The sequence below is a fragment of the Tamandua tetradactyla genome, chromosome 20, assembly GCF_023851605.1.
Source record: "Tamandua tetradactyla isolate mTamTet1 chromosome 20, mTamTet1.pri, whole genome shotgun sequence".
Classification (NCBI taxonomy): domain Eukaryota; kingdom Metazoa; phylum Chordata; class Mammalia; order Pilosa; family Myrmecophagidae; genus Tamandua; species Tamandua tetradactyla.
Genome location: NC_135346.1, coordinates 30,900,346 through 30,927,785, shown reverse-complemented (window position 1 = coordinate 30,927,785; position 27,440 = coordinate 30,900,346). Strand labels below are relative to the sequence as shown.

The 27,440-nt window shown below is 53.5% G+C and overlaps 1 protein-coding gene across 3 annotated transcripts in view; it reads left to right on the top strand.

Moving 5' to 3' along the window:
• The window catches only part of PDGFRB (platelet derived growth factor receptor beta), a 47,049-nt gene extending 22,083 nt beyond the window's left edge, over positions 1 to 24,966 (top strand). For 2 of the 3 annotated variants that reach the window (XM_077137400.1, XM_077137401.1), the window contains exons 2-23: positions 1,957 to 2,002; positions 2,747 to 3,070; positions 5,494 to 5,760; positions 6,460 to 6,587; positions 6,705 to 6,879; positions 7,490 to 7,682; positions 8,242 to 8,357; positions 9,667 to 9,790; positions 10,445 to 10,653; positions 12,794 to 12,888; positions 13,706 to 13,838; positions 14,377 to 14,481; positions 14,902 to 15,012; positions 16,044 to 16,203; positions 17,096 to 17,256; positions 17,796 to 17,914; positions 18,140 to 18,262; positions 19,160 to 19,271; positions 19,703 to 19,802; positions 20,427 to 20,532; positions 21,315 to 21,547; positions 22,829 to 24,966. In XM_077137400.1, the coding sequence (XP_076993515.1) occupies positions 1,963 to 2,002; positions 2,747 to 3,070; positions 5,494 to 5,760; positions 6,460 to 6,587; positions 6,705 to 6,879; positions 7,490 to 7,682; positions 8,242 to 8,357; positions 9,667 to 9,790; positions 10,445 to 10,653; positions 12,794 to 12,888; positions 13,706 to 13,838; positions 14,377 to 14,481; positions 14,902 to 15,012; positions 16,044 to 16,203; positions 17,096 to 17,256; positions 17,796 to 17,914; positions 18,140 to 18,262; positions 19,160 to 19,271; positions 19,703 to 19,802; positions 20,427 to 20,532; positions 21,315 to 21,547; positions 22,829 to 23,012 (3,318 nt within the window). In that variant the 5' untranslated portion in view covers positions 1,957 to 1,962 and the 3' untranslated portion in view covers positions 23,013 to 24,966. Of the gene's footprint in view, positions 1 to 1,956; positions 2,003 to 2,746; positions 3,071 to 5,493; positions 5,793 to 6,457; positions 6,588 to 6,704; positions 6,880 to 7,489; positions 7,683 to 8,241; positions 8,358 to 9,666; positions 9,791 to 10,444; positions 10,654 to 12,793; positions 12,889 to 13,705; positions 13,839 to 14,376; positions 14,482 to 14,901; positions 15,013 to 16,043; positions 16,204 to 17,095; positions 17,257 to 17,795; positions 17,915 to 18,139; positions 18,263 to 19,159; positions 19,272 to 19,702; positions 19,803 to 20,426; positions 20,533 to 21,314; positions 21,548 to 22,828 lie in introns of those variants that run through there. The other variant, XM_077137402.1, reaches the window with a different exon arrangement.
• The last annotated feature ends 2,474 nt before the right edge of the window (positions 24,967 to 27,440 follow it).

Here is a 27,440-nt window from a genome sequence, read left to right as displayed (position 1 = left end):
TTTCTCCCTATGACAGTGGAAACATATATCCTATGACTCCCTCCTTTGTATATTGGCAGTAGATAACTTGTTCTGAGTGTCACAGGTCCAGAGTCAGAGGACATTTTTTTGCCTTAGAACACACCATTCTTATAGCTGACTTTAAGCTGACTTTTTTGATGAGATTTTCTACTGTTTTGACTTTGACTTTGAAGTGGTTTAAGACTTTTGTGATATTGTGATGGAGTGAATGTACTTTGTATATGGAAGGAACATGTCCTTTTGAGGGTCCAGAGGGTTTGAAAGTGCTGTGTGCCCTAGGAAAGCCAGGTCCTTTAGTCCTGATTCAATATTGTAGGGTGGAAACCCTTTTGATTAGATTAGCTCCATGGAGGCGTAGTGCTCTCAGCTGTGGGTGTGGCCACTTGAAGAGATTATCTCATGAAGATGAGGCATGAACAACTGTGGGTGAAGCCTTTTAGTTAGATGGGGATGTGACTTTACCCATTCAGGGTGTGTCTTGATTAGTTTACCGGAGTCCTTTAAAAGAGGAAACATTTTGGAGAAAGTAGAGGGCAGATAGATGCAGATGCTTAAAGAACAGCTGATTCGGAGCTGACAGAGGCACGGATGTTTGCAGAGGCTTGAAGGCCCACAGACACTTAGAGAGGAAACCACTGGCCTCAGAAGCTGGAAGCAACAGAACTGGAATAAAGGACCAGCAGATGCCAGCCATCTGCCTTCCCAGATTACCCTTACTTGAGCCAAGATATCTTTCTCTGGATGGCCTTAGAAATATAAGCTTCTAACTTATTAAATTCCCTTTTTAAAAAGCCATTCTATTTCTGGTATATTGCTTTCCGTTAGCACTAACAAACGAATAGGAGTGTACTTTGAAAATCACTGCTTTTATTTCTTTTCTTTGTATATATGTTGTATTTAACAATAAAAACGTTAAAACAAAACAAAACAAAAACAAACAAACACACCTGGATACGGGTGGTGGTTTGGAATTCTCCATGGGGCTACCAGGGACAGAGCAAAGACCAACTCCATCGGATCTCCGTCTGTGCCCGCTCCTGTCTCTCTCTGCCTCCATCACTGTGATTCTAGGCATCTCCTCTCTGTCCCTCTGTCTTTGTCTTTCTCTGCCTCTATCATTCCAGGCAGTTTGCCCTTCCAGACAGACTCTGCTGTGTAACTTTGAGCAAACTTCTTTTCCTCTCAGAACCTCAGTTTCCCCATCTGGACCCACCGGGGATGAAGTAGGGGGCTTGGAGTCAATGGTCTCCAAGGAGCTCGGCAGCCTTGCTGTTCCACGGGGCCTCTCCTGGCCCAGCCCCTGGCCCCTCTCCCCCTGAGCCTCTCTGTGCTGCTCTGAGCTAAGTAAAGGGGGCCAGGCATGGGGGTGGCCTCCCCACCACATTCCACAACCCTGACTCCCCCGCTTCCCTTCCCACAGCCGCCTCCATTTCCTGTTGTGCTTTTGGAGCTGTGAGAGTTCTCTGGGTTCTGGCTTACCCCCTCCTTCTCCCCCAGGCCTTTCATCACACTTTCCCAAATATTTGTCCTGGCAGATAAGAGCCTGGTATTGGAAACTGTCACCAGAGGATGGTCTGTCAGAGCTGGCAGGCGCCTGGACAGTGTCCAACCTCAGTTCTCCCAACCCCACCTTACATACAGGGAAATTAAGGCACAGAGAGGGGGGCAAGAAACTCAGCCAAGGTCACATGAGAGTTAGAGACACAGCCGAAGCACGGCACAGGCAGCAGGAGGCTGAGCCCAGCGGGCTGGGGCGGGACCTGTGCTCATGAGTGTCTTTCAGCCTTGGGATCTGGGTGACCTTTGACTCCAGCCCCATGGGAATGGAGACTGGGTGGCCCAGGCTGGGGCTTACTCTCCAGGACCCTGATGCAGAGAAGGCCCCTGATTCCCCATCTGCCTGCTCTGGGCGCTGACACCTGTTTAATTTTGCAGGACACCATGTGGCCTCCAGGTGCGATGCTGGCTCTGGTCCCCAGAGGTAGGTTGGCTGGGGCGAGGGAGGGGCCCCCAGGGCTCGCTAAGCAGGACCCTGGAGCTGGCAGGGGCGGTGCATGCTGGCACCAGGTCATGGGAAGGCAGGAGCACTGCTCTGCTCCTGAGTCTCAGTACCCTGTATTTTGAATGAGTTTCAGCAGGCGTCCTTTAACTGCCCACCCCTCGGCCCCGGGACCTTCAGTGGACTCCTGCGTGTTTAGAGCCATCAGCCTGTCCTTTGTGTGGCCCTCCAGACCCCATGCTCCCTCACCAACTGTCCCCACCCCACCCACTAACTCCAGCTTCTCATCTCCATTCAGCACTCGCTGGCCAGACTGGTCTGGTCCCAGCCTGGTTGTAGACCTCTGCCCCAGCATTCTCCTACACAGACCCCTCCCTAGGCCAGGGGCCTAAGGGCAGCTGCAGAGAAGAGGCTTGAAAGTGACCTGGGAAGTAATGCAGGCCCTAGAGGACGGGGAATTGCTTCCCAAGGATTTCCTGATGCCTTTTCCTGCTCACGGCCCGAACACAGCACTGCTGAAAGATTCAGAGGCTGGGGGTCTGAAAGAACTGAGATCAGGAGGCCAGAAAGATCTCTGGGGGCCTGGCACTGGGAGAAGTTTCCAATTTTTGTGTGGATAAGGGAGGTGTGTTCTTCTAGGAGTGGGGGGCTGTGCATATATGTCCCCTCCCCCAAGGTCAGCTCTGAGGCCCTTGTGCCTTGACCTCTGATCCTGCTTCTCCTAAGGTCCGCTGCTGTTGCTGCTCCTGCTGTTGCTGCTGGGACCACAGGCCCCCCAGGGCCTGGTCATCATTCCCCCGGAGCCGGAGCTGGTCCTCAATGTCTCCAGTACCTTCGTTCTGACCTGCCTGGGTTCAGCTCCGGTGGTGTGGGAACAGATATCCCAGGACCTCGTGCAGGAAATGCAGGAGAACCAGGACGGCACCTTCTCTAGCACGCTGACGCTGACTGATGTCACTGGGCTGGACACAGGCGAGTACTTCTGTACCTACAAGAGCTCCCATGGGCTGGAGCCCAGAGAGCGAAAACGACTCTACATCTTTGTGCCAGGTAAGGTCCTCCAGCCCACTTCCTCACTCCTCTTCTCAATCGCAGGCATCTGGGGGTGGGGAGCACAGAGAGCGATTCTGTGACATGGTGAAATGCAGTGATTTTTTTTTTTTTTTACTGTTAATTACATCCAACAATTTTATGCTACTGTCACCACCATCCATTACCAAAACATTTCCATCATTCTACATAGAAACCCTGTACATTGTAAGCCTTATTTTCCCTTTCCCTACCCCACCCTGTCCCCTTATAACTATATTCTATATTCTGACTCTATGAGTTTGCTTGTACTAATTGTTTCAAATCAGTGAGATAATACAATATTTGTCCTTTGCGTCTAGTTATTTCAGTCAACATAATGTCTTCAAGATTCATCCATGTTGTCACATATGTCTGAACTTCGCTCCTTTGTATGGTGAATAATATTCCATTGTATGCATAACACATTTTATTTGCCCATTCTTCAGTTGATGGACACTTGGATTGATTCCATCTTTCAACAATTGTAACTAATTATTTAAATACCAGGGTAGAAACAACCATTTGAATCCTCCTTTCAATTCTTTGGAATATATATTCCACAGCGGGACTGCCAGGTCATATGGTAGTTGTATACTTAGCTTTCTGAGGAACCAAAAACTGTCTTCCATAGAAGCTACTCCAAATGAAAATTTCAGCATCAATGAATAAATATTTCTGTTAATAATAAATATTTCTGTATCTGCTCCACCATTTGTTTTCTTTTTTTATTAGCAGCCATTCTCATGAGTGTGATATGGTATCTCATTGTGCTTTTGATTTGTGTTTCACACATGGCTAATGAGGTTGAGCATCTTTCCACGGCCATTTGTTTATCTTCTTTGGAGTGATGTCTATTCAAGTCTTTTGCCCATTTTTGTTGAAGGATTTCTTTATATAATTTGGATATATTAAACCTTTATTGGCTAAGTAGTTTCCAAATATTTTTCCCATTGTGTATGTTTGTCATTTCACTTTCATAATAAAGACTTTGAAGAAGAAAGGTTATTAATTTTGACGAGGTCCCCTTTATCAATTTTTTCTTTTATTACTTGTGTTTGGGGTATGAAGTCTGAGAAACCTTTGGCTAACACAGTCCTGAAGATGCTTTCCTACATTTTTATTTTAGGAGTTTGATATTTCAAGCTCTTATATTAAGGTTTTTGATACATTTTGAGTTGGTTTTTGTATATGGTATGAGATAGAGGTCCTAGTTATTTATTTTGCAAATGTAGGTCCAGTTTTCTTAGCAGAATTTTTTTTTGAAGAGACTACTGTTTCCAAATTGAATTGTCCTTGCCACCTTGTTAAAAAATTAGTTGGCTGTAAATGTGAGGGTTGACTTTTGAGCTCTCAATTCTATTCCATTTGTCTATATATCTATCTGTCTGTGTGCAGTAGCATGCTGCTCTGATTACTTTGTGATAAGTTTTTTTTATTAATTAAAAAAAATCTTTTAAATACCAAAAAACACCAAATGCAAACATTTGTAACTTTTGATCATTCCGTTCTACATATATAATCAGTAATTCACAATATCATCACATAGTTGCATATTCATCATCATGATCATTTCTTCGAACATTTGCATCTATTCAGAAAAAGAAATAAAAAGAAAACAGAAAAAAAATTCCCCCCACCCCTCCTCCTCACTGATCACCAGCATTTCACTCTAAATTTATTTTAACATTTGTTCCCCCTATTATTCATCTTTAATCCATGTTTTTCTCATCTGTTGATAAGGTAGATAAAAGGAGCATCAGACACAAGGTTTTCACAATCACACAGTCACATTGTGAAAGCTATATCATTATATAGTCATCTTCAAGAAACATGGCTACTGAAACACAGCTCTACATTTTCAGGCAGTTCCCTCCAGCCTCTCCACTACATCTTGACTAACAAGGTGATACCTACTTAATGTGTAAGAATAACCTCCAGGATAACCTCTCGACTCTGTTTGGGATCTCTCAGCCATTGACACTTTATTTTGTCTCAAAATGCAGTGATCTTAGAAGCACAGATGAATCGTGGCATCCAGCCTGGTTCAGTTGGGAGTGTGCTCGCTCCCACCCCTTGGTCTGGGAACTTGTCTGCATCCCTCCAGCCCACTTCATTCCTTGCTCGCAGGAGATCTATATTCTCACCTGGTTCCTCTCTGCTCCCCTTTGGGCCCACATCCCGCCTTCTCCATTCTCTAAGCACCAGGCACCAGCTACCCTTCAACTTGCAGCCTGTCTTCTTTCTTACCCTGCCATTGTCAACTTCAAAGGCGAGAGGTGGGCGGGACCCCTAAAAGCATCCTTATTCTGTAATGGGGAGGTAGAGGGCCAGAGATGAAGAGGGATCAAGGTCACCCAGTGATTCAGCTTCCCTGACCCTCAGTCTTGGCCTCACCCCGGCAGATCCCACTGTGGGCTTTCTCCCTGCCGACTCCGAGGATCTGTTCATCTTCCTCGCGGAAATAACTGAGGCCACAATTCCATGCCGAGTGACGGACCCGCAGCTGGTGGTGACGCTGCATGAGAAGGAAGTGGACGTCCCGCTGCCCGTCCCCTACGATCCCCAACATGGCTTCTTTGGTATCTTTGAGGACACGTCTTACATCTGCAAAACCACCATTGGGGACAAGGAAGTGGAGTCTGAGCCCTACTACGTGTACATCCTCCAGGGTGAGTCCCCTTTCTGGCCTGATGCTCACCAGGGCCAAGTAGGCCTTTTTACAGAGGTACAGCCTTTTATGGTTTACCAAGTGTGCAAACTCAGGCTTCCTATGATAGCTTTGGAAGGCAGGTTGTGTTTCCCCTATTCTATAGATGAAGAAACTGAGGTTCAGAGAGACAGTGTGTTTCCCAAGGTCATGCATTATGTCTGTGGCAGAACTGGGCTTTACAATGCGGTGGGCAAAGACCCAGGCTCTGGAGCCAGTAGTGTCTGAATCCCAGCTCCTCCATCTGCCATCCGAGTGACTTCACACAAGGCACACAATCTCTGACATTGCTTCTTCCTCTGTAAAATGGGGGATGACCACGGCTGCTTACCTCATGGGATTATTGTGAAGATTAAATAAAACAAAAGACGGGAGGTACCTGGCAATGGTATGTGCTCAAGGAAATTTTCCCGTATTTAGATCTGTAGAGAGTACTCTGATTGTCAGCCATACAAGGGCAGGGATTTTGTTCACTGTGATCACGCTGTAGCCCCAGTGCCTGGAATGGTACTCAACACAGTGTTTACCTAGTCAATATTTGTTGAATGAATGAATGCATCCTCCACATCTGCCGTCCCTTCTCCCCCCACCCCATCCCCAAGCTGGAGGGCTGGTGGCTGGTGGCAACTTCCGCAGCCCTCACCCTGCCTTGTCCTCCCAGTGTCATCCATGAACGTCTCGATGAACGCCGTGCAGACTGTGGTCCGCCAGGGTGAGAACATCACCATCATGTGCATTGTGACTGGGATTGAGGTGGCCAACTTCAAGTGGACGTACCCCCGCATGGAGGTAACGCTGGGCCAGGAGCTGGAGGAGGGGTCTGGCAGGATGGACAGCTGGGCTTACAGCCTGACTTCTCGCCAACCCCTCCTGACTTGGGGGGCCCTGTCCTCCCTGTCCCTGCAGAGCGGGCTACTGGTGGAGCCAGTGACCGACTTCCCTTTCGAAGCGTCCTTCCATATCCGCTCCACCCTGCACATCTCCAGCGCTGAGCTGGGTGACTCAGGGATCTACATCTGCAACGTGACTAATAGTGTGAGCGACCATTGGGATGAAAAGGCCATCAACATCACCGTGGTCGGTGTGTGCCTTGGGCTCAGCCCCAAACCCCATCTGAGGTGGACCCAGTCCCAGTCACAGCCCTGGACTGACGTCAGCCATGCCCCAGTCCAGCCCTGGTCAACCAAAGTCCCATTTCAGGCCTAAGCCCAAACCAAAGCCCAGGGTCTGCACAATCTCCATCCTTAATCCCAACCTAGATGCACCACCTACTCTGAACCCCAGCCCCAGCCCAATTTCCCATTCCAGCCACCAGCACCCTGGCAGCCCCACCCTCAAGTTCAACCTCAGCTGAAATCCCAGGCTCCAACTCACCTCAGCTACAATCCCAAGCTAGAACATGCCCAGGGAGAACTCCAACTCCAGTCCCAACCTCAAACCCAGGACCGCCACCAACATCAGACCCCCAGAGTTGGCCCCACTCTAATCTAGTCCTAACTTCAGCCACAGCTGGTATAACTCCACTGCTGGTTCGGTTCCTAAAGCCCAAAGTCCCACCCCCAGAAGACTGTCTCCTCGGGCAGTTGACGCTACACCTCCAGGAGCCCCAGCCCCCAGAGGCCCTGCCCCGTTGGGTACTGGGCATGGCCCTGCCTCCGAGACCCCCACTTCTGACAGCCACAACCTTGCAGAGAGCGGCTTCGTGCGACTGCTCGAAAGGCTGGACACCAAACAATTTGCTGAGCTGCACCGGAGCCGGACATGGCAGGTGGTGTTTGAGGCGTACCCACCACCCACTGTCACGTGGCTCAAGGACAACCGTAGCCTGGGTGACCCCAATGCTGGCGAGTTCATCCTGTCCACGCGCAATTTGTCTGAGACCCGGTGAGCAGCTGCCTGCCCACTTCTTTCTTGAAACCACCCCTCTTTGTAGCCACTGCACAGCCTGGGGCCTTTAGCCACTGTGAAGTCCTAGGCCCGCCTTTCTTGAGAGCCTCCTGTGTGTCAGGGGCTGGGGGTGCCTCAGAAACTAAAGCAGATACAATTCCATGCCTCCTACAGTTTCCCGTCTAGTGGGGTATGAAATCGGTATGGGTCAGATGGTTGCCCAGCTGTTTGGTTATCCTTGTGATGGGTATAGCCAGCAGCAGGTAGCCAGGGAAGAGGATGCCAGGCAGGCCACCCCTTTCTGAATGGGTGGGGCGAGAGGTGTCGGGGAAGGGAAAGGGTGCCCTCCCACCCTTGGCACAGTGCAGCTGCTGGCGGTTAGGAATTCAGGAGACTGGCTTTGAGTCCTGGCTCTGCTACTGATACCTATGTGACTTTGGCAAGTGCCTTCCCCTTCCTGGGCCTCAGTTTACCTATCTGTGCAATGAGGGTAGGAGGGCTATAAGGGCTCTCCCAGCTCTGATAGCCAGGTCTCCTGGCCTGTCTTGCTCCCCAGGTATGTGTCAGAACTAACACTCGTTCGAGTGAAGGTGGCCGAGGCTGGCAACTACACCATGGTGGCCTTCCATGAGGATGATGAGGACAAGCTCTCCTTCCAGCTGCAGGTCAATGGTGAGGATCCCCCAACCCCACTTCCCTTCCCTTGCCCCTCTCTTTCTGCACAGTCTAGCCTCCTACCCACACCCCCCCCCCACCCGCCCCCATAGGAGGAGCAGGAGAGGGAGCTTGGAACATAGGAGGCTGGGTTCCAAACCAAGTTCTGACACTGACCCACTGCGTGAGAACTTGGCGTGTCCCCTCTCTGAGCCTCAGTGTCCCCACATGTACAAGGAGGCAACTGGACTAGATTGGTGTTTCTAAAACCTCAGGCGTTTTTACCATCCCACATACTACTTACACTACTTCCTATTAATCCAGTAGATGTTTGGAAAGCAACTACAATATTCTAGTCCTGATCAAGTTCTTGAGACCCTGTCCTTGTGCAGCTTGCATCCTAGTGGGGAAAGACAAACTTTGCTTAAAGTTTGTTTAAGGTTTACCTCTACTGTTTAGTAGAGGTAAAAATCAGCAAGTTATATAAAAGATGAGAAAATAGCCAGTGCTGTGAAATGAAATTGAAAAAGCGGGGTGGGGCGGGTTAAAGGTGCTGGGGGCAGGAAGGTGGTGAGGGCTGCAGTTTTAAATAGGGTGGTCAGGACTGGTCTTGTGGAGAAGGTGACACACGAGTGAAGGCCTGACAGGGGAGAGGACATTAGCTAAGTGGGTATTTGGGGCAGGACACCCCAGGGAATGCAAAGGCAGGAGCAACCGAGAAGGGGTGGGGGGGTAGAAGAGCAGAGCTTGTAGGATCTTGTGGGCCATTTTAGGGACTTTGGCTTTTCCTTTGAATGAAATGAGTAAGAGGGTTTTGAGTGGAGGAGGGCCATGATAATGACTTAATATTCTGTCCAATGACTTTCTAAAAATGAATCCATTTTGAAAGAAAACATTGGATCTCTCAATCGTTGATGGAAAATCAGCATCACATGTCCTAAATACGACAAGCACTAAAATAAACACAGAGGAAACAAAGCAATGTTATTAAATGCTAGCTCCAGGCCCTTTCCTGCCCTGGGCTCTGGGTTTGAGGCCTGCTTGCTCTTTGTTAAAAGGGAAGATTAACAAGTCTCAGAGAGGTGTTAAAGACAGACTAGCACCCTACTGAGGCTTTCCCTTTGAAGTAGAGAGAAGAGTTGAAAGAAAGTGAAGAAGGGAATCCATCCGTTTTCGCACTGTGATTCCTGGTATTTAATGTTCACCTGCAGACGGCAGCCCTCTGCCCCCCAGGGGTGACCCTGGGTCAGGTCCTCCGTGAGGGCCTTTCCCACTGACAGTCTACCTCCCCTTCCTCCCTGCCTGACCCTGTGCCCTTTCCATGCAGTCCCTGTCCGTGTGCTGGAGCTCAGCGAGAGCCACCCTGCCAGCGGGGAGCAGACAGTCCGCTGTCGTGGCCGAGGCATGCCCCAGCCGCAGCTCACCTGGTCCACCTGCAGCGACCTCAAGAGGTGAGCAGACCCTGGGCTTCAGTCTCCCAGGCCACCTGCAGCTAGCAGGAAGGACCCAGAGAAGGTCATCTAGTCCAGTCCTTTCCTCTGGGTGCATTCTCCCAGGCTAGACCAAACATCCTAGACCAGCCCATCCCCACCATGGAAAGGCTCTGCATCATCTAAATTCTCCCTTTTCCTGTAAGGAAAAGCCCCCTGGGCTGTCCTCTGTCCAGCACAGTGCAGGGTCTGTGCCTACAGAAACCTCACCAACCCACTTGATCTGCTCAAGTTCTCTGGCCAGGGCTGATTCTAGTGTAGTGGACTAGAATCCTGAGGCTGGGTTGAGTTTGGGTTCTGCCTCTACCCTTAACACACTGCGTGACCCTGAGCAAGATGCTCTGGGTCCCACCCAGTCTCCAAGTCAAGCAAATGAAGGGAGTTGATTTTGAAATCCCGGGTCCTCAGTTGCAGAGTGAGTGCGCCCCCAGCTGGTCAGTCGAGGGACCACGGGAGGAACCAGCTCAGAACCAGGCAGTGGGCAGTAGCAGGGACTGGGCACGCCCTACCTCTTCCAACCACCACCAACCCGCAGTGCTGCCAGCTTTTGGCCCCCCTTTTCCTGGTCTGCCCAGGGAAGGTGCTGGAAGCTGACCAGGCTGGCTTGGCTGGCAGGTGTCCTCGCGAGCTGCCGCCCACGCCGCTGGGGAACAGTTCCGAGGAGAGCCTGCTGGAGACCAACGTGACGTACTGGGCGGAGGAGCAGGAGTTCGAGGTGGTGAGCACGCTGCGCCTGCGCCACATTGAGCAGCCACTGTCGGTGCGCTGCACACTGCGCAACCTGCTGGGCTACGACGCGCAGGAGGTCACTGTGCTGCCACTTTGTGAGTTCCCCAGCCTCAGTGGCCCCGGATGACTCCTCCTCCCCCTTCCTCACCCCCAACCCTTGCCATACCCCTGCATACCTGGGACGTGCCATGTGCCCACAGCAGACTGAGACAGTCAGCTTGTCCATGGGCGCACAGGAGCATGTGAAACCCACCAGAATATGTCTCTGAGCACGTACACAAGCATGCACAATAGTGGCAGAAGTGTCCATTCACGGGTATATGTCTATAAACCACATATAAGAAGAGCACTGCTCCCTTTTGTGTAGTGTTTGCACACTGCATGTATGCTGTAAGCCATGTCCATGAGTGTGCCTGGCCCTTCATACATGCAGAAACTGTCTGTAAGCATGTCCTCAGGGATGCACGATCCCTGTCCATGTGTGTAAACCTGTCACATGTATGTTGTAAATCATGTGCTGAGCAAGCCCAGTTCCCAGACATGTATAAATCCAGAGTGCACGTCTGCATGTAGGTTTGGGTACATTATCCCCAAACGTGTGCAAACAATACTGGGCTCTGTTTGGTTGTATGTGTGCATGTCCAATTCTTATGCATGTATACAAATTGGTACAGTGTGTGTCTGTAAGTATGTGGTTGCAGCACACTTGTCTGTGAAAGTGTGCAAGCACATCCTTATACACATAGGCAATACATGCTTGGTAGTAGGTCTATGTACATGAATAATTCTTGTGCATATGAGCAGTGCCTGCCAGTGCCTACGTGCTTTTGCATCTCTGGTATGCATGTACTAAATTTATTCATCTGTATCTTCATTCAATAAATAGTTACAGGGGCCCAACTTCTCACTGAGGGTACAGAAGCCAAAAGGTCCAGCCCTGCCTGCTTTCCTCGTGCTCACAGTCCACTGAGAGAAAGCAGACAAGGAACCAGGAAATCCCACTCTGGGGATCAGCACCTGTGGGAAAAGCTTGAAGGAAAGAGAGGCTCCTGTATCCAGCTGTAGGATTCAGGATAGTGTCCCAGAAAAAAAAAAGGAGACTTTATGCCAAAATTTGAAAGATAACTAAGAGTTAGCCTGGTAAGGAATAGTGTTCCTGTCAGAGGGGATGGCCCATGCAAAGACGGAAAGGCAAGGCAGGTACAGAGAAATGATTTAGTCTGGCAGAAGCAGAGTCTAAGTGTGTTTTGGCATGTGAAGAAGGGATAAAGGGGACGGGAGGGGTGAGGCATGGGGCCAGACCAAGCAGGGCCCCAAAGCCCTCGTGAATCATTTTGGACACACTTATGTGCACACTCAGGCAGGGCCATGTGCTTATATGCACACATACACACCTATATGCACATCACTGTGCCTGGAGCTCTCTGTACACAGACCTGCCCCCTGCCCTGTGGTGGGATGGGGTGAGGTTTTTAAATACCCTTTTATCACCCATACTCCCACACATACCCGTGAGCAAGTGGGCATCTGGGCAGACACGGGGCAACCTGACCCCCAGTCAGCTCCGACCAAAGGCAGAAATAAAGCTTCCGTATGACACGTGATGGGGAGACCTTGGGGTTGGAGGAGATTCAGAGCTGGGGGCCCTGTGGTTACCCCTTTTCCCTGGAGGATCTACTTTATAACCACCTTTACTATCCCCAGGTGGGGACTTGAGGTGAAACTGGGAAGGAAATGGGCCCCTTTCTGTAGTCAGGAGTCATCACATATTGGGAGGTCTCACTGATTAGTCACTCAGTCCACTGGCCGGTTGGTCAGGCATGGAACAGAGCTCTGTCCTTGCTGGGATAGCCCCAGTGAGGGCATGGATTCAGAGAAGGGACCACAGCATTCTTGACAGCTCCTGGCCTAATGAGGGGTCCAGAGAATGAATAGGAACATAGAAGAAGAATTTTTGCATCTAATCCAAAGCTGGGGCTGATAGGCCACTTCTGACCCTAGCTAGGGCAGAGGGGATATGGAGGTGATCTGAGCCAGGGGGCAGTTGTCAAGGGACACGGGGTACTTGCAGGAGGGGCTGAAGGGGTAGCCCAAAAGGAGAGGCTGAGGGTTTGCAGGGACTGTTTTAGGGTGGCGGATGGGCAGAGAGGGATTTGTGGTGCCAGAGCTGGGGTGGCAGGAGGCAGCTGCCAGTCTGCCCTGTTGGCTGATGCTTGCTCTCGCCCCTGCTTCCAGCCCTGCCCTTCAAGGTGGTGGTGGTCTCGGCCATCCTGGCTCTGGTGGTCCTCACGGTCATCTCCCTCATCATCCTTATCATCCTTTGGCAGAAGGTAAGCCCTGCCCTCACCTGATGGGTGCCTACTGGCACACTGTTTGCAGGGAACCTGAGCCCTTCTCAAAAAACTGCATGCCTGAGCCTGTCACAGAGCTCAGGTATGAACTGATGCAGAGTCATGCGGTGTCCCAGCTTCTCCCACCACCCGAGCCTGGGCTGACAGGGGTCTGGTCCCGCCATCCAGGGTGCCCCCCATCCCCTGCCCAGACATCGTCCTGGCCTTATCCCAGCCACAGGGCACAGGACCTTTTGTGTGGGCTAGGTGGGCTCCAGGATTCTTTCAACTCTTACACACAGGCACTCCTGTGGCGCCACTGAAATGCATTCTGAGCCTATTGATCTGTAATTTCAATGTCCTGTTCTGAGATTTTTCAGTTTTATGATTCCAACATTTTAAGATTACAGACTTGTGATTACAGAACCCCATCATTCTAGGGCTCCAGTCTTGTGATTCCAACCTCCCATGCTTTTAACATTCTTAGGTTACGTCTTTTCTGAGCGTCCTCCAGTGACTCTGCCCCAGCCTGGGGAGGCGCCACCCACACCTGCCATAGTGCCCCTGCCTCGTGTCACTTTCCTGGGCCACCCGTGCCCCTGAGAGGAGGTGGTGAGGAGGTTCTGATGAGCTGTGCTCTCGACCATCAGCTGCTCCTCAGCCCCCAAAGTCCTGAAGGTTCCTCTGCCACCCCCCAGCTGGGACCCCCTTGGTGCCCGTCCCCCCGAGCCCATGAAGGCCTTGGCTCTGTCCTCACTTGCTGTGTGACCTCAGACATGCCCCTTCTGACTCTCCCTCCTTGGTTTGGGGCCTGCAGAAGCCACGTTATGAAATCCGCTGGAAGGTGATTGAGTCCGTGAGCTCTGATGGGCATGAGTACATCTACGTGGACCCCATGCAGCTGCCCTATGACTCCACCTGGGAGCTGCCACGGGACCAGCTCGTGCTCGGTCAGTCCAGGCCCCACGTGGCAGCTGGGGTGGGGAGGCCATCTGGGACCTGGTTCTAGCCTCACCTGTGACCTCAGGCTGGTGACTTGCCTTCTGTGGGCCTCAGACTTCCCACTGGGAGTAGATCCCCCTAGAATCTCTGCATTAAGTTCCCATGATCCTGTGACTCTGTCAGACAGTATCCCTTCGGTGAGAAAAGTAAGAATTAATTGAGGACAGATTGAGTGTCAAGCCTGGGCTTGATCGAGCTGAGGAGCCTGAGGAGCTGCAGAGATGCTGTGCTCTTGTCTGGGGAGAAAGGAAGGCTTTCAGGGACTAATGTTGGGGCAGAAAGCAGGCCAGACTTAAGTGAGACACCAGGAAGGACTGGGAAGCATTATGATTTCAGGAGCTCTCTTGGGCATGTATTTGAAGTCCAGGGTGGTTTGAGAGTTGTCTTGATTGACTTCAGAGAGTGGCTCTTCTTATTCTTGGGTGGGTTGAATAGAGGTTACAGCGTCTTGATGGGCTGGGAGTTGAGATTCCACGTCTACCTTAGGACGCACCCTCGGATCCGGGGCCTTTGGGCAGGTTGTGGAGGCCACAGCACATGGCCTGAGCCATTCCCAGGCCACAATGAAGGTGGCCGTGAAGATGCTGAAATGTGAGTCCTGGGGCACCCCCTCTTTCCTCACTCCCTGGATGCTTTTCCCCGACCCCCACCCCAACCACCAGCTCTGCTTCCCAAACATTCAGGCACTCCCAGAGCAGGCCAGCCTTCCGATATTCCCGGTGCTAGAAGTGCCTTCATGCTGTAGCTGCCACAGGTCCTAATTCTGGTTTGGGAAAGACGATTCCTCACCCTGGCCTCCTCGGCCTCTCCCCCTTTCCCCTGCATGCTTCCCCTCCCCCTTTATCCCATCCTCTTTCCCACACCCCATGCGGGAGTCCTCACTGTCCTAGGCCAGCTGGGCCTTGCAGCATAGGGTGGGGCCAAAGAGCCAGCATAGTGGAGCCTCCCCTCCCCAGCCTGGGACCTCAGTGGCTGGCCTAACCTGAGACCCTCTCTCGCCCCGCCGCTCAGCCACAGCCCGCAGCAGCGAGAAGCAGGCCCTCATGTCGGAGCTGAAGATCATGAGTCACCTCGGGCCCCACCTGAATGTAGTCAACCTGCTGGGGGCCTGCACCAAAGGAGGTACCACACCCCCCACCCTGGGAAAATGTGTGGGGGGTCATGGTGGGCCCCCCCCCCCCCACAGTTCCCTGGACAAAGGGACACTCCAGCTGCAGGCTCTGCACCCATCCGGTCCAGTGCCCTCATTTTGCAGCCGACGCGGATGCAGAATTTAGAAACTAAAAAAATCACAACACCTTAGGGCCAAAAGACTGTTCGGGTCATCAGTCCCAGTGGCTTTTGAATTTTCCTTAGCCAGCGAGCCCCTGATATTTTTTAATTTTTGCGATATATTTAAAAACCTGTAATAAAAGATAGTGCACGGGAACCTGAGCTGACCTGTCCAGCAAGGGCCAGCATGTGGGAACTGCCAGCATGCCAACTTGGGACCTGCTTTTGCTCAGATCACAGAAGATAGTTTCTCCTGCCAACTGTGTATATTCGAAGAGTAACTTGATTGCAAGTCAGACTGCAAGAACTGTTCTTGCCATTTACAGCTGCTTGTTGTGTGATAGGGGATTTTCCTCCGTATTGTGCAACTAAAACAAAATACAGAAGTATATTGCCCATTTGTGACTATGCTGATCCCCGATTTCAAAATTTTTGTTTTCACGCATAACCTTGAGCTCTCACTCACTGAGTTCAAGTAAACACATTGTATTTGAATTTAAACAGTAAACTGCTGATGATAAATTGTTGCCTTTATCTGCTCTATATATTGGACTCCAAAATAAGCTTTAGTTTGAAAAGATATCAGTCACAGCAAAGATTGTGTGCTCGCTGTGTGCCAGGCCCTGGGCTGGGCCGGCAAAGGCGTTTTCTCATTCGTCCTCACGTCCCGGTGAGGTGGGTGTCATCAGCCTACTTATCAGATGGGGAAAGTGAGGCTCAGGGACGAAGTCCTTCGCTGACAGAGGCAAAGACTGGAAAGGAACCCGGGTTTGTCTGGCGCCTCCTTCACTGTCCTACCAAATGGCCTGTTAGGCGCTGTGTGGCCCTGCAGGGTGGCCCGAGGCCTCCCCGGGAGTGTCCCTGAGCCTGTCCCTCTGCAGGGCCCATCTACATCATCACCGAGTACTGCCGCTACGGCGACCTGGTGGACTACCTGCACCGCAACAAGCACACCTTCCTGCAGCACTGCTCCAGCAAGCGCCGCCCTCCCAGCGCCGAGCTCTACAGCAACGCCCTGCCTGCGGGGCTCCCCGCGCCCAGGTACCGGGAGGCAGGCTGGGGCCCTGAAGTGGTGGGGGGCCCAAAGAGCGCCTGCTGCCCCCCACCCCCACCCCGTGGTCCAGGAGAGGAAGCCGAGGCCAGGGAGGGAAGGAGCCGCTCCGCCGGAATCCGACTGCTTCATGAGTCCTCCCACCCCAGGCTAGTGACTGCGCGCTGATAAGGGCAACACCTAGTGGCCGCCTGGTGTGCCAGGCCTGGGCTAAGCACTTTGCAGGCACAGCCTCTTTGAACCCTCACCCCATCCCTGTGTCCCGGATATCACCCTCCCCTTTGCAGTGAGCACCTGAGGCCCTCTTGTCCCCAGGCACGCGGGAGGCAGAAGCAGTGATGGGAGGAGAGCAGGGTCTCCTGACTCCTGTTCCAGTGCTCCATGCTACACTTCTCACTGCACTTCCACCACTCCCTCCCCTCACCAGCCTCTCCAGTGGCCCCCCACCCTGAGCCCCTCTGGCTGCTCAGTTCCTCTCTTCCTCTTTTTCAGAAGAAACATTTCTTACTTCTTTTGCTGGTACAAAAGCAACATGTGTTTATTGCAGAGACAAAAGAAACAATAAAACTCACCCCATCCTCCCCAGTAGTTCAGGCCTATTTCCTTCCAGTCTTTTCTTCTACCCATAGAACCCAAGGGCCACCACGCCACTCTTTGGGGCACTGCTGCTGGGCCAGGGACGTTAAAGCAATTCATTGTTGACCAAGCTGGGTGGTGACTGAGCCCTTGCAGGGCCTCAGAAAGGTGCACTGGTGCACGCCCATCTCACGGCACGCTGTGACGTGGGTGTGAGCTCTCTGGGTCCTACGTCATCCAGGCTGAGCAGGGGGCAGGATGGAGCAGGGAAGGCAGTAACGCTCCTTGATGCCCCTTTCCCCCCAGCCACGTCTCCTTGACCAGGGACAGTGACGGGGGCTACATGGACATGAGCAAGGATGAATCAGTGGACTACGTGCCGATGCTGGACATGAAAGGGGACGTCAAGTATGCAGACATCGAGTCCTCCAGCTACATGGCTCCTTATGATAACTACGTCCCCCCCGGTGGGTGCATATGGTGTCCTCACAGCTGCATGGGCCCCCACACCTGGGTAGTGATGCATTCTTTTCAGAGCCTTTCATGTGCCCAGACTTGAAATAGCCTTGGAGGAAGGTGGCCTTGAGCCTATTTCAGAGATGTGGAAACTGAGGCTAGCACCTGCCCAAAGCTGCTACATAGTAGAGCCCAGATAGGAACCCGTTTATGGGCCTTGGGTCCAGAGGGGTGCACTCAGCCCACAAGGAGGGGAAGAGCTGGGTGGGGGGACCACCCGGCCCCCTGCTTAGAGAAGGCCCAGACTGATCCAGCATCCCTGAGGGACAGGCAGGCCAGGCTAAGCAAAAGGAGCCCCAGGGCTAATTCCAAAAGATTTTCTGGCCATGGAAGGCTCTGATCAAGTAGGAGAATCATTCTCCTTTTTGGGGAGATTTAGAGGATCAGTAGCCACCTGTCTTAGTCATTCAGCTTTCCATGAGCCAAAGGGCAGAGGTCCTGCAGGCCATGGAGAAACACAAGGCTGTGGTGACCCTTGGCTCCCCTCTAGCTCCTGAGAGGATGTGTCGAGCGACTTTGATCAATGAGTCCCCAGTGCTGAGCTACACGGACCTTGTGGGCTTCAGCTACCAGGTGGCCAACGGCATGGAGTTCCTGGCCTCCAAGAACGTAGGTGCTGTCGGCAGGGGGACAGGGTGGAGAGGATGGGGAGGTGGGCCCTCCAAATACCCAGGCCCCATACGATGACCACGTTCCCCCCAGGGCTGGGGACTGTGAGCGCCTTCACTCTGCCCCTCACACCTGTGCAGTGACGCCTTTTTCCCAAAGCCCCTTACACGGACGGTCTTCCTCCCAATTGCTGCCAAACCCTCACCTCCTGTCTCCCACCTGCAGTGCGTCCACCGGGACCTGGCGGCCAGGAACGTGCTGATCTGCGAGGGCAAGCTGGTTAAGATCTGCGACTTTGGCCTGGCCCGGGACATCATGCGGGACTCAAACTACATCTCCAAAGGCAGCGTGAGTACCTTCCCTGGTGCTGCAGGGTGTGGTCCGTGCGTCCAGCCCTGGCCACAGATTCCCTCCTTGTCAGCACGGCTGAAGCTCAGACGACAGGACCGAGCTCCCCTGTGCCCTGACCCACCCGGTGGCGATGGGCTGGGCCTGCCTGGCTGTGTGTGGAGGGGCAGGAGGGAAAGCCCCTGAGCTGTGCATGGAGCGGGAGGAGGCAAAGACACCCAGGCTCGGAAGGGGTGGGCGGCAGGCTCAGATTGTTGGACAGGACAGGGGTCAAGGGACCTGCTGTAATGGGTCTAGGGCTGGGTGGGAAGGGGGAACCAGTCAAATGTGTTCCAGGGAGTGGTGGGGGGCTGCCCCGTGTCTGGGTGTGGCTGAGGGGGAAGCCCGACCACAGGCTCAGACGGATGCGCAGGTCACCAGCAGTAGCTGGGATCGAGGTGGTTATCATGTGGCTATCCTGGCCTCCCACACCTCTCCCCACTTTCTCGATGCAGACTAAACTCAGGGGACCCAGAGATCTACGGCAGCCAGGATGAGAACTGGGCATGTCCCTGGTCCCCCACCCCTCTGCACACCCAACCAGGGGCATGCGATGAGGTTTTGGAAAGGGACCTGCTCCATGAGGAACTTCAGACCCTGGGGCCTTTTCCCAGGGAGCAGGGGCTGCCATATCCCAGCTAGTGAGAAAAGAAGGGCCCTCCTTCCTCTGGCCAGCACTGGGTTGGGTGTGGGAACTGTATGCCAGCAGGGATGGGGTCCTCACAGACACTGGGGAGAGAGAAGAAATGAGAAGTGGGAACTTCCGGGTCCCCTGTGCTGCCCCAGGCGCAGGGTGGGTCTGGGGCCCAGGCTGCCTCCCCTCTCCTTGCACTCAGGCCCCTGTTGACCTCCCCACAGACCTTCCTGCCCCTGAAGTGGATGGCCCCGGAGAGCATCTTCAACAGCCTCTACACCACCCTGAGCGACGTGTGGTCCTTTGGGATCCTACTCTGGGAGATCTTCACCCTGGGTACGTGTGCTTCTTTCCCCAGCCCTCAGTGGCATGGCCTGGGCCCCCCACCCCACCCTGACCACTCACACCTCTGCCCTCCAACCCAGTGGGGCTGTGGAATGGGCGCTGGGACAGGGGTCAGGGTTCTGGTTCAAGTTCCAGCTCTGCTCCTTTCTCACTGCTGTGTGACCTTGGCAAGTCCCTTGCCCTCTCTGGGTCTCTTTTCCCACCTGAGTGCAGAGGGGTTGAACAGTGAAATTAAAAAGCCAGTTTAGCTCTGGTATTGGCTAGTGCTCTGATTCTGGGAAGGACTGAAGTCTCTGTCTGTTGCCCGTGAGGGAACCCACATTTCCCAATGGCCAGGACTACTGCCCCCTCATGCCGTGTCAGGGCTGGGGTACCTCTCCCTGTCCTGAGCCTGTGTATCTTTTGAATCTGCTCCCCCACAGGTGGCACCCCTTACCCAGAGCTGCCCATGAATGAGCAGTTCTACAACGCCATCAAGCGGGGCTACCGCATGGCCCAGCCTGCCCACGCCTCAGACGAGATGTGAGTGAAGCCTCATGTGTTTGGGAGGATTTTAGGGATGCAAACTACAGATATCCAACTCTAACTGGTTTAAACTGAAGATAGAGAGATCTTCAGAGATCTGGAGAAATCTAGGTAGAGCTGTGTCCTGGTATTTAAGTGTCCCCAGAAACCTTTTTTCTACCCCTGGATTCTGCTCTCCTCTGTGCTGACTGCATGTTTAGGCTGGCACTGCTCAGATTCCAGGCTGGCACCATACTCTGGCCTCTTTCACAGTAGTTCCAGCAAAGTCCTAGAGCCAACTTTTATGGGCTCAGCTGAAACCCATGGCCCATCCACAAGCAATCACTGAGCCAAAGGCATTAAATCTCCTGTTGGCTTAACCAGGGTCATGTGCTCACCAAGGTGTGGTCAACCCCAGTGGAGCCATGGGGACTTAGGGTACAGGGAGGAGATGCCTAAGGAAACATTCTGGTGCAATAATAAGAGAAAAAAGCCATACTTTCCCATAACCCCTCCCAATTCCTTCCTGCCACTCACATTGTTCTGATGAAAAGTGACAGCCTCCAGCTCTCCCATCCCAGTCCAGTCCCCTGCACCCTGAAACAGACCGGTTCCCCTCATCCCTCTTCCACCCCTCCCCAGCTATGAGATCATGCAGAAGTGCTGGGAAGAGAAGTTTGAGATTCGACCCCCCTTCTCCCAGCTGGTGCTGCTTCTTGAGAGACTACTGGGGGAGGGTTACAAAAAGGTATGTTGACACAGCATGGGGGCGGGGAACAATTCTGTCCCTGATATGCTGGGTATGGGGGCTGTCCTTTACCCTCTCTGGTCCTCAGTTTCCCTGCTGGTACTAGGAAGAGATAGACTGAGGCTATGCTTTTGTATTACTTGAGCAGCACAGAGCTTCTTTGAAATGAAATGCTAGGTGAGAACAGGGGAGGGGATCCAGCCCGGTCTCTCGGGGATCCTCCCCCATGCCTTTGCACCATATCATGGTCTGGAGCTTCTCAGAAAGTCTGAACAGCTCCAGGCTGATGACCAGTAAGGTCCTGGCCACGTGGCCTCTGTTGCTGGCTCCCACAAGGCAAATGGAGACCTTAAAACCCTCTCCTGTCCAACAGCAGGAGTTAGAGTGAGGAGGAGGGTGCAGACACAGCCCAGCCCAGCTCCATTCCTTACCCCTGCTGCCACCCCCTGTCTGGCTGGGGCTCAGGGACCAACAGATGGAGTCATCACCATTTCATACCAAGGGAAACCGGGGTCCCACCGGAAGGAGTTGAGGCAGGATGAGAGCCCGCGCTTGTCCTCTCTGAAGTGGGGGAAATGTTAGGGTCTCGGGTGCTGGCCGGCCGACCGCCCCCTCCCTGGGTGATCGGAGGGCAGCTCAGCTGTGCGGGCTTGGGCAACTCACCAGGGCCATATTTATACGGGGGCTAGGGCGGGTTTGACTCTAACCGCAAAATGATACCCAAAGGCATTTCTGGTTCTGGCCGTCAATGTTTCTCTGGTTCTCCCTGCCCTGCGGAGCAGAAGTACCAGCAGGTGGACGAGGAGTTTCTGAGGAGCGACCACCCAGCCATCCTTCGGTCCCAAGCCCGCTTGCCCGGGTTCCACGGCCTCCGGTGCCCCCTGGACGCCAGATCTGTCCTCTACACTGCTGTGCAGCCCAACGAGGGTGACAACGACTACATCATCCCCCTGCCTGACCCCAAGCCTGAGGCTGCTGATGAGGGCCCAATGGAAGGTTCGCCCAGCCTGGCCAGGTAGCCCCTGGGGCCTGGGGCCAGGGGATTAGTATGCAGAATATCTGTGTTTCTCTGTGTGCTGTGTCAGGCTCGCCTCAGAACTAACCAGTTACAGTGGGCGAGTACTTATTCCTGCCATAGAAATGATGGGCAAATTCAACTCAGGTGGTCTTTGATGGCTTCAGGTGGAAAGGGCAAGCTGATAAAGGGAAAGAATGGACTGGGATTTGCTTGCAAGGTAACTGTTTCCTTTATGGGAGCTCCCACATCTGTTCTCTCCTCCTGTCTAGGCTCTGTCCTAGCCCAAGGGGAAGGGACAAAATCGACTTAGCAGCCCTACAACCCAGTTGTTACTCTGGGGTCATAGCCAGCCCCAGGCCTGCGGTCTGTCCCTCAGCACCATGTCCCAAAGGCTCCAGGGAGCCTGATGCGGTTAGAGGAGCCAGAGGGTCCTCCAAGAGCTCAGATCCCAATTCAGCCTGGAAAGATTCGTGCTCTTATTTTGCCGTGGGATGTGCTGAAGTTACAGTGTGGAGAGGGCTTTGGAAGAAGGCGTGGCTGGTGTCTGCGCTTGTCTTCTGGCATCTCCCCTCAGCTGGGGAGAAGGGTTCCCGCATGAGGCCAGACCCACTCTCCAAGCAGGACTCGCCCCTCAGTGAAGTAGCAGGAATCCCAGGCTCTTTCTTGTCCCAGCTCTGCCACTAGCTGCTGTGAGTCCTCGGAAGGCAACTTCTCCTCTGTGAGCCTCAGTTTCCCCATATGTGCTAGGAGTGCACGGGACTTAGAAGGCCCCCTGCAGCCCCCCCCCCCGCCTGGCTGCCTCAGACTTCGGGTAGGCAGTGTGCAGGGAAGTTAAGCTCACAGTTCAGACAGCCTGAGGTGAGAATGCTGGCCCTGTCTTGGCCCTTGGCTAAGCTAATTCACCTCTCTGAACCTGTCTCCTTTCGTGTAAAATGGAAACAATTAGTATTTCTATAGGGGATTATTATGAGAATGAAATGAGATGATGCATGCCTTCAGGAGCATGCAGTTGAAAATGCTGGTTAGTGAGGAATGGGCTTTGGATACTGCTGGACCTGCGCTGAAGTCCCAGCCCCTATACAAGTTACCCCCCAGTGATCTGGGGCAGTTATGTAAACTCTCTGTTATGTAAACTCTTGCTTTGCATGGTATTTAAAAGGATTAAATGAGCTCAAGTGTGCATGGTGCAAGGTCAGACACATAGGCAGCTCTTAATTAATGCTAATATTTTATTGTGGTTCCCACCCAGCCCCTCACTCATTTACCTTCTCCCTCCAGCTCCACCTTGAATGAAGTCAACACCTCCTCTACCATCTCCTGTGACAGCCCCATGGAGCCCCAAGAGGAACCAGAGCCTGAGCCCCAGTCCCAGCCCCAGGAGATGCCCGAGATGGAGCTGGAACAGCCGCAGGACCCAGGCTGCCCCGGGCCTCGGGCCGAGATGGAAGACAGCTTCCTGTAGGGAGCTGGCCCCCACCCTGCCCTGCTGGAAGCGCCCCTCAACCTCCTGGCATCCAGTGCCTCCTGGCCTGGCCCCTTGGCCACGCTGTCTCCATCAGCTGTCCCCTTCTGGCAGGCTTCTGCCCCCGGCATGTTGCGTCCCCACCCCTGGGGCTTAGGAAGCCAGAGAACTGCAGGAGTCATGACCAGTCCCCTGCCCCTGAGCAGGCTGTGTGACTCTGAGTGAGGGTCCTCTCCAGGAGACTCAGTTTCCCCATCTCTAAGACGGGAGAGTTGAGCTTGGTGACTCACAGTCTGGGATTCTCTCCCTGGCTGGCAGGTGGGGAGATTGGAATCCCTAGAAATCTCCTTGGGCTTAATGAGGTCAATGAGCCTTTTTCTCTTCAGCCAGACACCTGACAAGGGGCTGCAGCTCTCTCCTTGCACTTTCACCTTCCCCAAGAGCCGAGGAAGAGACCCTGGTATCCCTGGCTCCTGGCTGAGCTGGGGCCGGCCTTGGACAGCGTTGCCTCACCCAGAAGCCACCTCCTACAATGCCAGTCTCCTTTCCCCAAGCCCCAGCTGGCCTGGGGCCCATCCGTGCTTAATGAATGCTGTTGATAACGCTGGGGGGCCTAGACAAGTACAGGACACCTGAGCCCATAGCCCTGCCCAGAGCCTTGGGGCACATGCTTGCCATAGAGAGCGCCTGGACCTTTCTAGCCCCATGTCAGGGGGACTTTCTCCGCATCATCCTCAGTCTTACTCAACCCTCCGATGTCTCCAGGGCTACACGGCCTGCGTCTGTGATGAGCGTGTCGATGTGCTTGCAGAAAGTGTCCACGTGTGGCCAATAGGTGGCCCTGACTCTGCATCAGACCCGCTGAGACCTTGGAAACACCCCTTGCCCTCTGCGGGCCTCATTTCACCCTTTGAAAAATGGGCAAATTGGACTCATTGACTCTCAGTGCCTCGTCGGCACTAACATTCTAGAATATGCCAGGGGGTTGCACACTTGCCCAGATGAAGCAGGTCCAAACACCCTAGATCTCCATCCTGAGGGGGTGGGTGCAGCTGGGGCCTGGGGAGATTGCGGACCACACACCACACTCCAGGGGTTCAGGAACTGCGCCCCCTCCCCAGACCCCCGGCACGTCCTGAGAACTCGGCTGCCCAGGCCTTGACTTGGAGTGACAGCCAGTGTCCTGGAAAGCCCGGGCAGCTGCCCCAGGAGCGTGGGAAGACCATGGGACCCCTGTCAGCACCCACAATGACCTCTGGAGCTATTTGGACAGAGGTGGCAGAAACAGCAACCAGCCCACCTTCTGCAGCCCACCTCCCTAGCACCTGCTGCCCAGGTCTGTGCTGCAGACATTTGGATGGTGAAGGATCCCAGAGGCCCCTCTAAAGGACTGGAAGCCTCGGATGGGCCCCCTGAGAAGGAGTGCAGGAGGCAGGGCAGCATGGATACTCATCAGTCTTGGAGGCTCAGTGTTTCTGGAACTGTTGTCTTAAGCATTTGGGGGGCTGCCTTCTTACCTGCCAGCTTCCCCTACCCAAAGCAGCATCCCATGAGGATATGGCTGTGCTGCCGTCACCTCACTTTCTCTGCCAGCCACACTCCTGGCCCCATGGGCATTTGCAGTGCCCAGCGGAGTGAGGCCAAGACTGCTGGGAAGGGAGAGTTGGGGAAAGCTCAGTCCCTCTGGGTGCCAGCCCCCCCCACCCTGCCGGCTGGTTGCGCTTCCGTTCTCCGAGGCCCCAAAGCATGGTCCGAGATGGGGGGTGGGGGGAGTGGGCTCTCACTACGGTACCAAAGATGTAATCACCTAGGTTTACAAGTATTTTTAGAACTCACTTTAACTCACATTTATACAACAGAAGTGCTATTTTGTATGCTGCCAAGTTTTCATACCTGTATACTTTATTTTAAGGGAAAGATTTTAATATTAAACCTGGTGCTTCTCACTCACAGACTTTGTGTTCTCCAGTGGGTCTGATTCCCTGGGCCTGGCTACGGGGCCATCCCTCAGGGAGGTGGCGGGCAGGGACAGGGCAGACGGGCTGACCCCAGCCGTGGGCACTCAGACAGGTCCCCTGCGCCCTGGGCCTCATTTCCCTCTTCTCTAATACGGGGCTTTTTATACTCCCCACACTCCTGGCTGGAAGCCGGGGGACCTAGGCAAACCTCTTCCTCGCCTGGGGCCTTGGATTCCTGGGTTGCATCGAGAAAGCTTAGCTCTGGGCTGTGGAGTGGAGGCGGGGCTGGGCTGGGTGGGGCGGGGCTCTGGTGTGGATGAGCCTGAGCCCCTCCTGCTGCCCCCACCCCTCAGCATGTGCTTTGGCTTTGGCTTTGGCTATTAAGCTGAGACGTCCTCCCTCCAGGCCACCCTCCGGCCCAGATTGAGGATGGTGTGGCTGGCAGGAGGCATCCGCTTGGACTCGGTTCCTAGACCCAGGTGAGTGGCAGTCAGCTCCCAGGGAGGAGCAGGGCAGAGAGAGAGAGAAGGGGGATTGGAAGTGTGGTCAGGGGAAGGGATGGAGGCCCAGCCTGGGCAGAGGGGTACAGACCTGACAGGCCCCAGGCCCCTTGTGGCTGCAGCAGCTCAGTGGCTGTGGGGCTAGCAGGAGCTGGACGTCCTGGGGCCTGCCGGTGACAGGTCCTCTACCAAGCCCAGGCCTGGGGGACGCTGACAGCAGCGCAGGGCCAAGGGCAGCCGGTGTGAGCAATAGAGATTTCAGGGATGCGGCTGGGGCTCCTGGCCCCCATGTGGCCCCTTTGGGAGGGGCACTTGAGGTGGAACCAGATCCAGCTAGGGACCTGTCACCACCTCGCTGTGTGATCTTGGGACAGTCCCTTGCTTGCTCTGAGCTGGGGAAGGTGTGTCTCACTTTGGATCTGGGGGAGGGACACCTTGTTTGGGAGTCACAGGCCCTCTTGGACTGCATCCAGGAGCCTGGGGCCATGGCCATCGGAGGGGAGAGGAACAGAGCTGCGGGGCAGCACTGACTCACCGGCCCAGCCACCAACTCACGGGCAGCTGAGCCACACCAAGGGAAACCCCCGCCTGCTGCAGGGCCTGGCCTCAAAAAGCCCACCCTCCTGTGGGTCCTGTCTTTAGAGAATATCCCGAGCCCATGGCCCGTTCACTCCTGGCTGTGGCAGGAATTGAATAAGCTAATACCCAGATCTGCCCCTAAACAGAATAAACAACCCACATTCCAGACAGGGATCATCCCTGCTCATGGGAAAAACTACTGTCTGGAGGTCAGGAGACCTCAGCTACCTCCATCGCAAGCCTGCTCCTTGCCTCAGTTTCCCCAACTGTAATTGGGGCAAATGATCCCACAGAGAGATAAAGGGTGATAAAATAGTGGCTTCCATTTATTGAACAGTTCCTGTGTGCCAGGCTGTCCTGCTGCTTCACGTGCATTTTCTCATTTAACAACAAACCCTGTAAACCGGGTGCCACTGTTATTCCTGCAAAGAGGTTGTGAAGTGATGAGGCTGGGCTGACTCCCAAGGCAGCACTCAGGCAGGGAAAAGCTCTGCCCAAGGCTGCAGAGCCAGGGAGCAGGGAAGGTGGGCTCTAGGTCAGCCCGTACAGAGGGTCACCAAAGGAAGTGCTGGGTAGGAGGACAGAGCTAAGTCCATCAGAGGGCGAAATGCAAAGAATAAGGAAGAGTACGGTGGAGAGCTTGGGCGCAGCAGCCCCCCAGCAGGGGCGCGGGAGCCGGGGGGTAACTGTGGGTCAGCCCCCACCAGGCTCCTGCCTCCCAGCCTCTCTGTTCAGCCTGGCCTGGGGAAACAAGTGAGCCAGAATTTTCCTCCCAGACAGATGAGCCACTTGGACTAGACAATTCTTCCACCACACAACTCACAGCCAGGGTCCTTGTTCCTGGAAAATAGGGAAAGACTGAAAGGGGCTGTCCCTGCTGGCCCTGACCTTCGGCTGATGAGCTGCCTCCAGGACCCCTTTAATACCCCTTCTTTGAATTAGGGCACCATCGGTAAAAGGCCTCTGTGATTTTGGTTTATTGTTCAGATTTAAAACACTCAAAAAAAATCTTTCTAAAAGTATTCCATAACATCTGCCTGTATTTTTTAAAATCTATTACGAAAATACACAATATAAAAATAGAAAGTCTTGTAATTCTGCCTCTCACTGTTAATAGTTTAGTCATCTTCTTCTACAGTGTTTTTCTTTCCTAATTGCATCTTACCATTTGTATTTTGTATCTGTACCTGTCTATAAAAACGTATTATTGTAACCTTAAACAAAACTACTGCAGTTACTATTTTGCAACTTTGACTTTTTCACTTAATACATACTGGACATAAAGGTCTGTGGTACATTCAGATCTCATTCATTCATCTTGAGAGCTGCACATGATTTGAAAGTATGCCTGTGCCATAAATTATTTAACCAATCTCTTATTGGTGAACCAA